This window comes from Bos taurus, chromosome 21, assembly GCF_002263795.3.
Source record: "Bos taurus isolate L1 Dominette 01449 registration number 42190680 breed Hereford chromosome 21, ARS-UCD2.0, whole genome shotgun sequence".
Classification (NCBI taxonomy): Eukaryota; Metazoa; Chordata; class Mammalia; order Artiodactyla; family Bovidae; genus Bos; species Bos taurus.
This window is the reverse complement of record NC_037348.1, coordinates 57629678-57645280: the sequence shown is the minus strand read 5'-3', so window position 1 is coordinate 57645280 and position 15603 is coordinate 57629678. Positions and strand designations below refer to the sequence as shown.

Genomic DNA, 15603 nt, shown 5'->3' with positions numbered 1-15603 from the left:
TAAATCCTTTTCTTAACCCATCCTCTACTGCTGGACACTTAGAACGGTTCCCGTCATGTTTTGAAAATGCTGTAGGGAGTAAATATCCTTGACCATATACATCTTTGCATGCCCATGTGGGGAATTATGTGGGAAAAATACCTAGAAATAGAAATGCTGAGTTTATGTCTTAATTTTGGCCGTTTCCCAATGTCTCTCCATAGAAGTTGCGCCAGCAGCACTCCCACCAAGCAAGTCCTGCCCCTGTTCCACCCCTCTGGGAGGTGTTTCTAATCAGTTTCATTTGGCAGCAAGTCACAGAGAATCCAAGCGTGCCGGGACCTAGTACTCACCTCCTCATCCTGTTGTTTTTTTCCTGCTGGGCACTCAGGGTCCTGGGAAGGGCAGTGTGTGAGCCAGGCTCACTCAGCCTGCCTGGGCCTTGAACCTGCTCACCTTGCTCCTGTTTAGTACTCGTGTGCACCCAGCCTTTCTCCTCCGTACTCCCTGTGCGAGAAGGGCCTGGCCTCTTGGCCTGAGCTCCCGGGTTTAAATAACGGGTCTGAAGAGCAAAATAGGCTGAGGGGTAAATTGCACCATCGTTTTCCTTTCAGAACCTCGCCAGGTCACGCACAATATTGTGCCAAAGGTCAGGCAGCATCTCGGTTCTTCCTGTCCGGTGAAATCTGGCGCACGTGCCCCCAAGGCCAGCGCTTTGCCTGACACGCTGCCCAGGACACGTCCCTTCCAAGCTCAGCCACTTAGCCTTGCACACCGCTGGACGAGTCACCGCCAAGCTCAGGGCTGGCTCGTCACTCCCCAGCCCAGAACCTGTTGCTTTAGGATCAAGTCCAAACCCCGTGGCTGGTCCGTCTCCAGCTGTCTCTCCCTGCTGTCTTCACGTAGCCTCCCCTTTGAGAGCTCTGTCCACCCAACCACGTGGGCGGCCTCACCCCATGCCTCTGTTTTTGCTGTCTCCTCTGCTTGGAATGTCTTTTCATGTGTCCCATGCCTGTGACCCTTTGTGGCTCGGCGTCACCGACTTCCAGAAACCCTCTCTCCTCCCCTCTTCCCCTCTCCCCCGTAGCTGGATTACTCCCTCTACCCACACCCCAACATGGCAACACTGCCCTACTCGATTATTATCAGTCACCCCACATCTCTGTCCACTTATGAGCCCCCAGTGAGAGGGGGTGGGTTGTGGCTGCTCTGTGGCTGAAGACACCACATACACACACACATACACACACACACACACACACACACACACACACGCTGTCACCCTCCCTGGTCTTGTGCTGTCTCATACACACACACACACACACACACACACACACACACACACACACACACGCTGTCACCCTCCCTGGTCTTGTGCTGTCACACACACACACACACACGCACACACTGTCACCCTCCCTGGTCTTGTGCTGTCTCATACACACACACACACACACACACACGCTGTCACCCTCCCTGGTCTTGTGCTGTCTCATACACACACACACACACACACACACACACACACACACACACGCTGTCACCCTCCCTGGTCTTGTGCTGTCACACACACACACACACACGCACACACTGTCACCCTCCCTGGTCTTGTGCTGTCTCATACACACACACACACACACACACACACGCTGTCACCCTCCCTGGTCTTGTGCTGTCACACACACACACACGCACACACACACACACACACTGTCACCCTCCCTGGTCTCATGCTGTCACACACACACACACACACACACACACACACACACACTGTCACCCTCCCTGGTCTCGTGCTGTCACACACACACACACACACACACACACACACACACATGCTGTCACCCTCCCTGGTCTTGTGCTGTCACACACACACACACACACACACACACACACACACTGTCACCCTCCCTGGTCTTGTGCTGTCACACACACACGCACACACACACGCACACACACACACACACACACTGTCACCCTCTCTGGTCTCATGCTGTCACACACACACACACACACACTGTCACCCTCCCTGGTCTCGTGCTGTCACACACACACACACACACACACACACTGTCACCCTCCCTGGTCTCGTGCTGTCACACACACACACACACACACACACACACACACACACACACACACTGTCACCCTCCCTGGTCTCGTGCTGTCACACACACACACACACACACACACACACACACACACACAGTCACCCTCCCTGGTCTCGTGCTGTCTCACACACACACACACACACTGTCACCCTCCCTGGTCTCGTGCTGTCACACACACACACACACACACACACACTGTCACCCTCCCTGGTCTCGTGCTGTCACACACACACACACACACACACACACACACTGTCACCCTCCCTGGTCTCGTGCTGTCACACACACACACACACACACACACACACACACACAGTCACCCTCCCTGGTCTCGTGCTGTCTCACACACACACACACACACACTGTCACCCTCCCTGGTCTCGTGCTGTCACACACACACACACACACACACACACACACAGTCACCCTCCCTGGTCTCGTGCTGTCTGGGAGGCCTCAGGCTGGGTGCTCAGACACTTGAGAGCTCTCTGGAATACAAACGAGGTTTCATTAAAACCGAGGCGCCTGCTGATGGGAAGCCCTGCTCTCCCCGGGAGCCATTTGGGAAGAGTTAGAGAAGCAGCAGTGGGTGCAGGGTGTCGTCTAGATGCCCGGCTAGTTTGAGGGGGAATGGAGAGGCAACTGGTGATGGCAGAGAAAAGTCTCGCAGTGTGCGTGGGCTTAGCTGAGCTAGCGGGTGGGCATCTGTCCCCGACCTGGAGCCGTCATCTGTCTGTTGCTCGTGTGCCGTCCCTCTGGCTTTCTGCCCTCTGCTCTGTCCCACCGCCGCAGCGAGCTTGTCCTGTGCAGTCACCATGCTGTGCACAGCTCGAGGGCAGCAGGCCTGGGGCCCCTGTGTACCAGTCTGGCTCCATTCAGTACCTGAAGAGCTGTCTTCTTTGTTTATCACATTGTGGAACCAACAAATCCTAGAACTTAAGAGTCAGAACGGATGTTTTAAATGTTATCCTGACTCTGTGGTTTATAGATGAGAAAACTGAGGTCCAAATAGCTTACGACCTTCAGAAGCATACGTAAAATTAAGAGCGATTCTAGGACCTGAACCCAAATTTCTAGACTCTGCCTGTACCTTAACTTTCACAGTGTCTTAGAGTCCTGGTGCTGAGATCAGGACTGTCCCAGTGCTGTGGCTGGCCTGATGGAAGTGGTCTGCCAGTGATTGGAAGGTACAAACCTTGGCTGACTGTCAGGGACAGTCGCATAGGTTGTATACTGCATGCGCAGGTCAGTAGACTGCAAATGACACTGCGTGACTGGACTTGGCAGTCCATTGTATATTCTGGTATACATGAATATATATATTCTGGTATATTATGGATACTGCCACAACCTTCTCTTGGCTCCTGGGAGCCCACTCTCGAGGCTTAGCTGCAGGAGTCAGACCCAGCCTTGTTCCAGATGCCACTGCCTCTTTAGACCCTCAGCATATGATTGTTGAGCAGCTTCGCATGCTAGGGTTTGGCTAGGGCCATGGCTGCCTGGCACGTTGTGTGACATCACAGCACCACTGGGGCCTAGTGTGGATTCTTCAGGAGTATGTTTGATAGTGGTTTTCTGTAAGCTCTAATGAACAGGCGGGTATTCGGAGTGGTGTCAGAAGGCTTTGCCTGGGGGGACCTTGGGTCCTGGCCTTGGTTGATGACAGGTGTCAGTGGTTTGCCCAGAGGGTTGGTTGGTGGTTCTCCCAGAAAGCTCTGCTCGGCCCGGCTCATGATCTCATAGTCACCTGGAGCTGCCCTCCAGTGACAGGTCTCACTCTCTGCAGAAGTGCGCGTGTGCCTCTGAAGGGGGCATTGCTGCTGACGCTGCTGCAATCTTAGACCTCCCTCCGGGGGCTCGTTTCCTCAACCCTGCAGCGCCCACGGCCACCCGCCTGTGCACCCAGCACGAGTCCTTCCCTCGGTGCCACGCAGCTCCCCTCACAGAGGCTGCTGTGGACTCCGGCGTCCGGCCGTGTCGTTTGCCTGCTCTCCCAGGAAGGGTCTGTCTTCAGTTTGTCTGGACCCAGGGTTGGGGACAGATGCAGACTGCCCCAGGTCCCTGGGGGCCTTTGGAAGTAGGGCGAACCAGGGTGCAGGCCCTGGGGTGGTCGGAGGAGCAGGTGGGCCCACAGCCTTTCCTCTTTTTTTTAGCCTTTCCCTGAGCTGGACCCCATGTGCAGGTGCCCGGCCTCACGGCGGAACCAGCAGACTAAAGGCCTCAGCTTGGCTTGGCAGAACATGAGAAAGGCTTATTGCTTTTTGCCTTTTAACATAAATTTTAAAAGAAAGTAAGAAAGTTTTCAGATATGAGAAAATGTAATTTTTTTTTGCAAGTCACAGAATTAGTTCATGACACCAAGAGTCGAAGACCCTGGGGCCCTCAATTCCCAGTATAGTTTTCTTTCCACTAAACCATCATGACTTGATGCTTAAAGGAAAGGTTCCGCCTCGCCTCCTGGTTATCTGTGGGCCCATGTTAAGAGTGCCCCGTCTTTTCTGTTTTATATAAATAAATAAATAATGGAAAATTCTAAAACAGTTCTAAAAAAATGAATGAACCTGAGTGACCCAGGCTTGCAGCTGGAACTGAGATGCTTCTTTTTGTTTACCCAGTTTTGCCACGCCTTGCTTCACTGACTGGAGGGCTCTAGAGCCAAAGGGCATGGATTCAGATCCTGGCTTGGCTACTTCCTAGCTGGGAGAGCCTGGTCAAAGTACTGAGGGTCTCTGAGCCTCAGTTTCTCTGTCTGTCCAGTGGGGCTGCTCATAGGACCTACTGCATAGGGTTGTTGTGACGAATAAAAGGCCAGTTCCTGCAAGGTATAGGACATTGTCCTGCACTTGCTGAGTGTTTAGGAAAAGCTAGCTGCTGTCATGATTACTGTTGTAGCTGTCAATAATAGTAACACATCCTAGCATCCTGCCAGGACTCCCATCGTGATATCAAGACCAGAGGAACCAGAAGCTTCCTGGCTTTCACCCACCACTTGGTGTGGAAGGAGCCCGCTAAACGGCCAGGCTTTGTGGCATCAGCTCAACCATCCGGGCTCAGGTCTTGCTCTCAGGAAGAACCAGAAGGAGTGAGATTATGCTGAGTAAGCCCAAGGTCACCTCCGTTCCCGTAAAAACCCCCACAAGTAATTTTTAACAGCCACAAGGAAGTAATTTCAGTTCTTCCTCAGTGTTCGTTCGGTGGCTGTTAACTGAAACGCAGACCTTGACTCCTGGGATCCTGGGAGTCTGCCTGGAGCGTGTCTTCTGTGCGTGGCATGTTGAGTCTATCTGATGCTGATGCTTACCTGCTTCTGGAACCACGTGATGACCCAGATTCCGAAATCCCCCTGGGGTCAGCACAGAAGGTTGTTGTCACTCCCAAGGGGTCACCGCCACTTTCGGTTGATGGCTGCCAGGGCCATGGGGGGCGATGCATGGTGGAATTGGGTCCCATTTTCCCTTTTTGATACTTCACATGGGAAGTGGAGTCCTAGACAGGGTGAGCACCAGGCAGGCCACAGTGCATAGCAGGAACTATAACCAGAGCCTTGCTGTTTAGTCCAGTGCTTGCTTCCCAGCTCACCCACGCCCCCTTAGGAACTGAAGTATAACAACATAAAGTGTATGTGTTGTGAGCAGCTTGAGGACTTTTTGCCACAGATAGGCCGTGTACCTAGCACCCCATCAAGCAGAAGAGCAGTGCCACTCCCCTGAGCCTGGTCCGGCCCTGCCCCGCCCGGCCCTGCCCTGCCCTCACTGTCCTCAGCCGTGGGCAGTGAGCTCCCTTCCTACTCACGGTGCAGAGCTCCTGTCCTCCCCCATGACATCCTCTTCCCGGGGTGGGGGACAGGCCGCTGGAGGGAAGGAGGCCGATTACTAAACCAAGAGATGGACTTTATCCAGCCAACTGGGTGCTGTCAAATCCCTTGTTTCAGGAATGGCTTCCAACCTGGTTCCCCTGCCCCCCCACCCCCGAGCCGACCACTTTTCCTGGCCAGCAGGAATTTTTCTGAAATTCTTCTGAAAAGCTCCTCTGCCTCTCCCTCCAGGCTGCAGGTTAACATGCAGAGTGCTTGGTGGGGGAGCGGGCACTTAGCTCACCTAGCCCTGCACGTGCTCCGCTGCTAGCATCCACGTGCTGTCCCCTGTCCAGCCTCCATGGAGGTTGAGAGCACCCCAAGGACAGGGCCTCCGGCTCCTCCCACTGTGGGGCTTGCCTCAGTGTCTGCTGGATGTGACTGCCCAGGAAACCGTCTTTCAAACAGCCGGCCACCTGGAGACCCAGCAAGGAGACCGCTTGTTCGTGGGAGGTCAGGGCAACTCCCAGCCTCTCCATGCTCCTCCCCCTCGCCGGCCCCAGGCTTCGGTGTGTTTGCTCTTCTAGACCTGCCCAACTCAGCTGTGCACAGGTGAGGACCGAGGCTTATGGAAGCCCAGCCTCGCAAGTGGGGAAGGCAGGACTGTGCCAAGTCTGGCAGCTTCAGCTCTTAACATGTGTAACCTCTTCCCAGCAGTGACCTTTGCTTGACAGAGAAGGAAGCTGAGGCCTAGGGAAGAGCCAAGATGCCCAGCTTGCTGTGCGGTGGTGCTTCCTCCATCCCAGCTCCCCTAGCCCTCAGAGGCATAGATTTCCACCTGTCCATCACGTCTGAATCCCCAGTCCTCCTGTCGGGGTTGGAGGACACAGCCCAGTGGACAGACTTCCCCTTCCTGGGTCCTGAACGTGATGAGGTGAGGCCATGCCCGGGCCCTCCCTCGCTGCAGAGCACCAGGTCCGAGGCAGGTCGCATCCTGGACACAAGCTCCTGATGTGGATGATGTCCAGTTTAGTTTTTGTGGGGTTTTTTTTGCCTGTACTTTTCGTATCATATCTCAGAAACCATTGTCTGATCCAAGGTCTCGAAGATTTACAGAGATGTGTTCTTCAAAGAGATTTATAGTTTTAGCTCTTACCTGATAGGATTTTTATGTAAAGAAATGATACTTGTGAACCCCTGTATCCAGTGGCCTGCATGTAGCCAGTCCTGGGCAAATAGGAGCTGCTAGTATTTCGAATTATGATCAATTATTTTATTGATTATCATCTTTACCCTGTCGTCTCTCATTGTGTTTCCCATCTGGGTGCCTGCCTCCTGCTCTTTCCTGAAAGTTTGTGTTGCTGTTTGAACTCATTTCTGGCACAGTTGGGGGGATGGGGAGTTGAAGATGGAGGATTTCATTACTTCCCCCACTCCTCCCCATTTCCCCCCAAACTTTTTTTTTTCCTTTTTTTCAAGTTGATTTATTTTTAATTGGAGGATAATTGCTTTACAGTATTGTGCTGGTTTCTGCCATACCTCAATATGAATCAGCCACATGTACACACGTCCCCTCCCCCTTGAGCCTCCCTCCCATCTCCCTCCCCACCCCTAAACATTTTGTTTTGGAAAATTTAAGAATGCTTGAGAGGCTGTGGCAGTGTCCTCCCCCGTCCATCACTGGCTTCAGCGGCCAGCAGCTTGTGGGCGCTCCGCTCTAACCTGTGTCTCACCTCCTTCCCTCCCCCACCCCCCGCACCTGGTCATCGTGAAGCAAATCCCAGACATCGTGTTTAATCTGTAAATTGTTTTAGTACGCATCTCTGAAATATGAGTCACCACTTTCTCTTTTTTTCACTGAACTAAAGTTGATTTATAATGTGTTGATTTCTGCTCTACAGCACAATGTAGAGCTTATGTGTATGATGTTATACATATATATATATTCTTTTAAAATATTTTTTTCCATTATGGCTTATCACAGGATATTGAATATAGTTCCCTGTGACCCTGCTGCTAAGTCTCTTCAGTTGTGTCTGATTCTTTGCATCCCCATGGACTCTAGCCTGCCAGGCTCCTCTAGCCTGCCAGGCTCCTCTGTCCATGGGATCCTCCAGGCAGGAATACTGGTGTGAGTTGCCATTCCCTTCTTCAGGGGATCTTCCTGATCCAGGGATCGAACCTGGGTCTCCTGCATTGCAGGCAGATTCTTTACCATCCGAGGCTCCAGGGAAGCCCCAGTTCCCTGTGCTGCCACTCTCTAAAGAGACCTGTGGCGTTTGGGAGAAGTGGGCCAGAGCCCTGTTACCTCCTGAGGATCCAGGGGGCGGGTCCTGGGCGCCTCGCCTGCTGCCCTGTGAGGAGCAGGCAGCTGGGTTCCGTCAGGACCCGAGCTGCCCTGGAGGGTGGCTGCCGTGGGCGGGGGATTGTGTCGTGCCCCGAGGGTCCATGGGCCAGCCTGGGGCAGCCCAGGTGCTCACCCCCAAGTGCAGCGCTGGCCTGGGCCGTCAGTCTGCTGGACGGGGCAGGGCACAGCAGTCTCAGAGGCCTCCAGTCAGGTTGGGCCCTAAGTGTCTCTATGCCTCAGAGTCATGGGCCTCCTTTTCGTTTTCTATCTACCAACTCTTTCTTTTTTTTTTTTGAATTTTTATTTATTTTGGTTGCACCGTGTAGCTTGCAGGATCGCAGTTCCCCCACCAGGGACCGAACCTGGCCACGGCAGTGAACGATTAGACCCCAGGGAACTCCCCATACCCTTTTCATATCTGTCATCTCCTCGCTGTCCACGCAGTTTCCTGAGACAGGTTTTATTCAGAATGTACATTTACCCACAGGAAAGGGAACATCAGAGATTTAATTCCAGGTTCTTCTTCACGGACATAGAGTGACAGAGGCGGGATTTGAACTCAGGACTCCCACCTGCATTTTGTCTTCAGAGGAGAGCAAATCCTCGTGTTGCAGTCCTGCTCCTTTCCGGGCTGTAAATGCGGAGGAAACAGGATCTCCTGTGCTCATCTCAGTCCTCTCATTCGGCTCAGATTCCCTGCGGGGAAAGCTCGACCCCAGCCTGCCTCCGCCCCGGCCCAGCAGAGGGCCAGGTGCCCCTCTCAGCTTCACAACCCCTTGGGCCTTGGGGGCATCTGGCTGGTCTGTGCCCCTTTGTCAGTATTATCCAAACCTCCCCCGGCCCTGCTGACCCCAGGCTGTGTATTTCTGCATTTCTTTTGCCTTGGCTTCTCAAAGCCAGGCTCCCCCTAGTTAACTTCCAGAATGCCTTTCTAGGTGTTCGAGACAGGCCTTCTAACAGAAATGTGTTTACCATTTGCCATGGAGATGGTTTGGGCCTTTATTCCTCCAAGTGCTGATAAAATGATACGGAGCACTCACCCTTCCAGCAGTGTGTTTGGTAATTCTAAGAGACTTGTGAAAAATGCATGAGGCCCGCGATACAATAGATAAGCTGAAAGGCTTGGAAGAAAATCCGCTTGTGGATAGTGGGGTGATTGGAAAAAACTCCTTCTTTGTCCTGAAAGAGATTGTGTTCAGGAATAATTCTTCTCTTAATCCTGATGCTTTCATCCCGGGTCCAAAGCTTGTTGGCGCCTGCTTGTCAGATCTTTCCCACTTTGGTTTCTTCTAGCATCTTTGGCTTCAGTTCACGTCTTAATGAGCCCGAGTTCTCTCTATAGAGGCCACTGCCCTAAATGAACAAAAGTGGGACCAGAACAAGCTTTGTGTTATCTGGCAACTGTGTGGACAAGTCTTCTTGGTACTGCAGTGGGGATATTTGAGGGGAGAGGGGTCATGGTTTACTGGCCCTTGGTGGCTGGGGGAGAAGCGGAAGCGACGTCTCCGATGCTGCCTCCCCTTTGGAGGAAGGCAGGGAGCGTGCGTGTCCCTGTCGTTACCTGTTGTGTCTCTACCACGTGGCTGCCCGGCTTGTTGCAGAGCAGCCTCATGTGTGGCCTTGAAGCATGCCGCATAAACACCGCTCCTAGGCTTCTCCAGCTTAGACTCACAAGTCACAGATAAGGAAATTGAGACGAGAGATGCCAAGTGGCTCGTCCAGGGTGACAGTGGGAGATGACGGCAACCAGGGGCGGGGGTTTCTCCGTCCCTCGCTCTTCCCTCTGTGCCAGGCTTCTCCCTGCGGGCTCGGGGATGGGGAGGTGGGCAGTGGTGGTGAGGGCATCACGAACTTTTCGTTTGTAACTCAGAACGTGAATACGTCAGCCAGATCGAGTAGGGGAAACCCTCGAAGGCTGTCATTTGTCCATTGTTTGCAGGACAGGATGCCGCTGTGGGTGATGCGAAGTTTGTTGAGTGGATAACCTTTTCTTTTTCTTTAATCCTTAGTGTAGAGTTTAGTCTGCTTTAATTGAATCATGAAGTTGGTGTGTGTGCCTGTTAAGTCGCTTCAGTCGTGTCTGACTTTTTGTGACCCTAGGGAACGTAGCCCTCCAGGCTCCTCTGTCCGTGGGATTCTCCAGACAAGAACACTGGAGTGGGTTGCCATGCCCTCCTCTAGGGGATCTTCCCGACCCAGGGATTGAACCAGCATCTCTTATGTCCCCTTGCGTTGGCAGGCAGGTTCTTTACCGCTAGCGCCGCCTGGGAAGCCCTGATCATAAAGTTCATCATAATCTAATTCCAAGTAATCTCTCGAAGTTTACCTACGTTATTCTCTTAGATTTCACCCTTCAAACTTTATTTTTTTTAAAAATGTCAGCATTTCACTTTTATTTATTTTTTATAATTAATTTGTATTGGAGTCTATGTAGTTGCTTTACTTGAGTGGATGACCTTTTAACATGAGGACATGGTCTGATTGTATCATATATGTCAGTCTTGGTGTCTCCCGAGTGACAGGCCCTGGTGTCAGTATAGGCCTAGTTCTGAGGGACACACTCTGGCGAAGGAACCATGCCGATGGTGGGAGTTGCCTCTGGGGATCTGGCAGCAGAGAGGTACCGGTGCACAGGTGAGGCTGTGGCCATAGGAGAGAGAATGGCTCCTTGGCCTGAGGACAGCCCTGGATAGACCTTCCTGAAGGACACCTCTGAGCTCGTCCCCTGTCCCCTCTGGGTCCAGATGTGGGCTCTGCTTTACCAGTGCTGGCCCGTCTGTGTGAGCCGGGCAGTGGGCCAGGCTCTCAGGAAGAAGAGGCATGAAGGCAGCTTCTCTTCTGCACTTGGGTCTGCAGACGCGTGCTGGAGAGGACCTTCTCTGGGCGAGAGCGTATAGGCGCCGTGGACTTCACAGGTGTGAGGAAGGGAAGACGGCCTCCTCAGATGTGTGTTGTACTGGCCACCCCTCGGGAGCAGAGACATTTAAAAATAAAAAATTCAAAGACACCAATGAACCCATCACCAGATACTCTGGTATGGAACACCAGGCAGGAGCAGATTTCAGAGAGGGAGATATGAATCTCTGGCTTTTGTGTTGAGAGCTCTTAAAAATGATTCCTAGGAACCAAAATAGGTTCACTGGGGGAAAAAAAAAAAAAAAAAGAATAATCCCAATGGCACATTCTTTTTGCTGATAAGGTTTGCTAGAAAAGAAGCATTATGGCTTTTCCCCCTGGCCTCTGCTGACCTCACAGAGGGAGCTTGTGGAGTTGGAGGGGAGGGTGAATTAAGCTGGTGTGTTTATTCCCTGGGGCTCCCACAACAAAGTACTATAGACCAAGTGGCCTAAAACACAGAAGGTTATTCTCTCAGTTGAAGAGACTGAAAGTCTGAAGTCAGGGTGTCTATGGGGTTGGTTCCTTCTGAAGGTCTGAGCGGGAGGGTCGTGGTGGCTGTGGCCATCCTTGCGGGGTTGGTTCCTTCTGAAGGTCTGAGCGGGAGGGTCGTGGTGGCTGTGGCCATCCTTGCGGGGTTGGTTCCTTCTGAAGGTCCTGAGCGGGAGGGTCGTGGTGGCTGTGGCCATCCTTGCGGGGTTGGTTCCTTCTGAAGGTCTGAGCGGGAGGGTCGTGGTGGCTGTGGCCATCCTTGCGGGGTTGGTTCCTTCTGAAGGTCTGAGCGGGAGGGTCGTGGTGGCTGTGGCCATCCTTGCCTTGCAGCTGACCTCACTCAGAGTCTCTGTCTTCACACAGCCCTCTCCCTGTGTGTCTTTGGTCCCCATTTTCCTCCTCTTGAAGATACCAGTTGATGGATGAGGGTCTATCTGAATCCAATATGACCTCACATTAACTTGATTCCCTTGTGGCTCAGCTGGTAAAGAAGCCGCCTACAATGCAGGAGACCTGGGTTCGATCCCTGGTTTGGGAAGATCCCCGGGAGAAGGGAAAGCCTACCCACTCCAGTATTCTGGTCTGAGAATTCCATGGGGTCGCAGAGTAGGACATGACTGAGCGACTTTCACTTTCACTCTCATTGACTTGATTCCATCTCCAAAGACATTCTCTCCAAACATGGTCAAGTTCACAGGGACCAGGGGTTAGGACTTGAACAGATCTGGGGGTGGGCGTGCACAGTCAACCCACAGTAACAACAGCTGGTGAATGGCCTTCCTTACAGCCAGCCTCCTCTCTGAGCCCATCTCCTGTAATGCCAGCGTCCCTCACTTTTGTCTTTAGCATCATAGAGTTTTAGGGCCAGAGGGATGGTCTCTTCTACTTTGTCTGCCTGACAAGCTGCTCTCCCCCACTGACTTGAGGCTCCTCGAGTCATAGAGGTGCCCCATGGCAGGGCCACGATCCTGTGTTTTTTTTCCTGGAAACATCTTCCTGTGTCTTTTGTTGAATTCCTGTTTCAGATAATGGTTTTTTGTTCTTAATGTGCCTTAATGTTATTTCCCCAAGAAGACTGTAAAGACTAATCTTATCACAGTTCTGCTTACCTGTCCATGGTCTACTGTGAAGCTGCTGCTGCTAAGTCGCTTCAGTCGTGTCCGACTGTGTGCGACCCCATAGACGGCAGCCCACCAGGCTCCCCCGTCCCTGGGATTCTCCAGGCAAGAACACTGGAGTGGGTTGCCATTTCCTTCTCCAATGCATGAAAGTGAAAAGTGAAAGTGAAGTCACTCAGTCAGGTGCGACTCTTAGCGACCCCATGGACTGCAGCCTACCAGGCTCCTCCGTCCATGGGATTTTCCAGGCAAGAGTACTGGAGTGGGGTGCCATTGGGTATTAATAAGCACTTGTTGGAGTGGGCACCCGAGGGTCAGGTGGCTGGCCTGTATCACGTGTTTCATCACCTTCTCACAGACCTACAGAATCCTGGCATCCCACTCTCCCCAGCCCTGCCTCAGAAGCCTTCAGGGCAGGGTCCTGGCCACTCTCACTGAGCGTAACCCACCCTGGGAGCAGGTCTGGTTTCCCGTGAGGCTCTATCCAGGAGTTGAACCAGCTGATCAGAACCCAGTGGTTCTCCTTTTCTCACCTCTGGTTTCTCAGTTTGGGCTCTGTTTTGAGCTTGGCTCCATCATGCCTGTCTCCTTCAGATCTTAGGATGACTGCTCCCAGCTGCCCAGTCTCCCAGCTTCCTCTTGTCCTCCAAGAGGGAGAGTGTCCCAGCATTCCCAACAAAAGTGCTGAGCCTACCTCTGATTGGATGGACTCTGGTCACATGTCCTCTCCTGAGACAGCAGCCCCAGGAGGTGGAAAATGCTGATTGGTCTAATCAAAGTCATGTGATCCCAGTGGGGCTAAGTGGAGCCTGTGTCCTGAGACCAGGTGATGCCCCAGCCAGAAGTCAGGCCTGGTGGGAGGACGGAGCACAGAGGGATGGATGCGGGGAGGGCACACGGGATGAAATCTTGCTTGTCAGCCCCGTTGCAGCATCAGTCTCCCTTCTCTAACCAGAAGAAGTGTGTTTTCCTTCCAGGAATACATTGATGCCCACCCGGAGACCATTGTCCTGGACCCTCTTCCTGCCATCAGGACCCTGCTTGACCGGTCCAAGTCCTATGAGCTCATCCGGAAGATCGAGGCCTACATGAAAGGTACGGACTCCAGTGGCTCGGCCCCGATGGCAGTCGGCCCACCTCGTGGACATAAGGCGGTCCTTGCTTGGGTGAGAGATGGGGTCTGGTCGTTTTAAGCACTTTGACACAGGAAGCAGTTGTACATTCTGGGGAGGGCCTTTCCTTCTCCCTCCGTGACTGGCAGAGTTAGGTAATGAAAGCCCCAGGGTGCTTTTTGGGGGAGTAGCTCCAGCCACATCAAGACAGATTTGTTTTGTTGTCTTAAACCCATGCATGTGATGAAATATCCAGATAACACAGTGGTTAGAGAGCAGAAGTGTGTGAACAGCTCAGCAGCAGGCAGGCAAGGGGAGTTATGTAACTGGGTAAAAGAGACAAACAGAGAAATTAGAGGCCTTTAATCAAATGCGTGGAGATATGTCATGTGGCGGCTGGACCTCACAGGGGTACGTGTTATTCTTGCAGGCCGGCACCTCCCACTTAGCCGCGGGAGTGTCTCCTGCCAGCTGCCGGCTCCTGCCCCAGAGGACTCACGCTCCTCGCGTTCCCGGGCAGGGCAGCACCAGAGATGTCAGACCGCCTTCCCAAGGTGTCTGTTTATGTGAGAAGGGCGTTTCAGAAAGATTCACGCTCAGTAAGCTCTTAATTCTCCGCCTGTCTACACAGTCCCTGCATAGAGTTCTTAAAAAAAAATTTTTTTTGTTTTAAGTGCTTTTCCTGGGCCCTGGGGCTGGGTGAGGGTTCATCTCTGAGGAGGGACAGGCAGCCCCCGTTCCTGCTATCTCGGTCCCGTGTGTGTGGCCTCGGGGGCTGCCTTGAACCCTGACCAGGGTGGTGACTTGGGCCCAAGTGTGTGTTTACGTGATGCTGAGTGCCTTGGCTTGCAGGACCAGCATGGCAGAGAGGAGCAGCGTTTTTGGGTATGTCCTGCGTGCCCAGCACTGGGCTTAGCCTTCCTCTTACCTTCTCCCTGCTGGTGCTCATCAGGGTGGGCCAGGTCATCCTCCTTGTGTGGCAGAGGAGGTCCTGAAAGGTTCGCTGATGTACCAGCATCACACAGCCTGGAAACCGCCCAGTCAGAATCTAGCCAGGCCTCTCCCCCTCAGGCTCCCCGACTCCTAACACCTAAGCTTGACTTCCATGTCTGTAGTCAGAGGGCCCTGGATCTAGTAAGCCCCTGGCATGGGTACAGTCGTGGACCCTGGCCAGGGGAATCAATGCCTGCTTGGTTCTCTGCTCTGCGCAAGAGCTGGGTGCTGGACCTGGCCATCCTGGAAGAGGTCTTAAGGCCCCTTGCTCTGGGTGGTTGGCCTTTGCCAGGAAGCACAGGGCATGGGCATGAGCTTGGGCAAACTCCGGGAGACGGTGAGGGACAGGGCGACCTGGCGTTGCTGCAGTCCATGGGGTCGTGAAGAGTCGGGCATGGCTGGGCAACTGAATAACAACATAGAGGACGTGGCTTCCTAGACGGCCCAAAGCAGGCAGGCTTCTTCAGCATGCTAGCGTCCTTCCATCCTTGGGTCTGGAGTGATCAGTGACCGTGTCAATTTCTGTTCTCTTTGCACTCCTTCCCTGGATCCAACCAGTACTCCCAGAGGAGAAGGAAGATCCGTAGTGATGTTTTGGCCAAACAGTGCTTCTAGAAAGGAAATCTGCCTCTTCCTAGGAAGAGTGTGTGTCGGATGCCAACTATTTGTGAAGGGACAGGAGATGACCGTAGAAGATGAGAAGGCCCAGTTAATGGGCAGAGTTGCAGGTCAGCAGAGGCAACACGTCCATGAGAAGAGTGAT

At 53.1% G+C, this 15603-nt stretch overlaps 1 protein-coding gene across 3 annotated transcripts in view; it reads left to right on the top strand.

Annotated features, from left to right (window-relative positions):
- Positions 1–15603, top strand: part of ITPK1 (inositol-tetrakisphosphate 1-kinase) — a 164169-nt gene that overhangs the window by 108237 nt on the left and 40329 nt on the right. For all 3 annotated transcript variants that reach the window (XM_015459328.3, XM_024981788.2, NM_001192489.3), the window contains one exon: positions 13713–13830. In XM_015459328.3, the coding sequence (XP_015314814.1) occupies positions 13713–13830 (118 nt within the window). The remainder of the gene's footprint in view (positions 1–13712; positions 13831–15603) is intronic.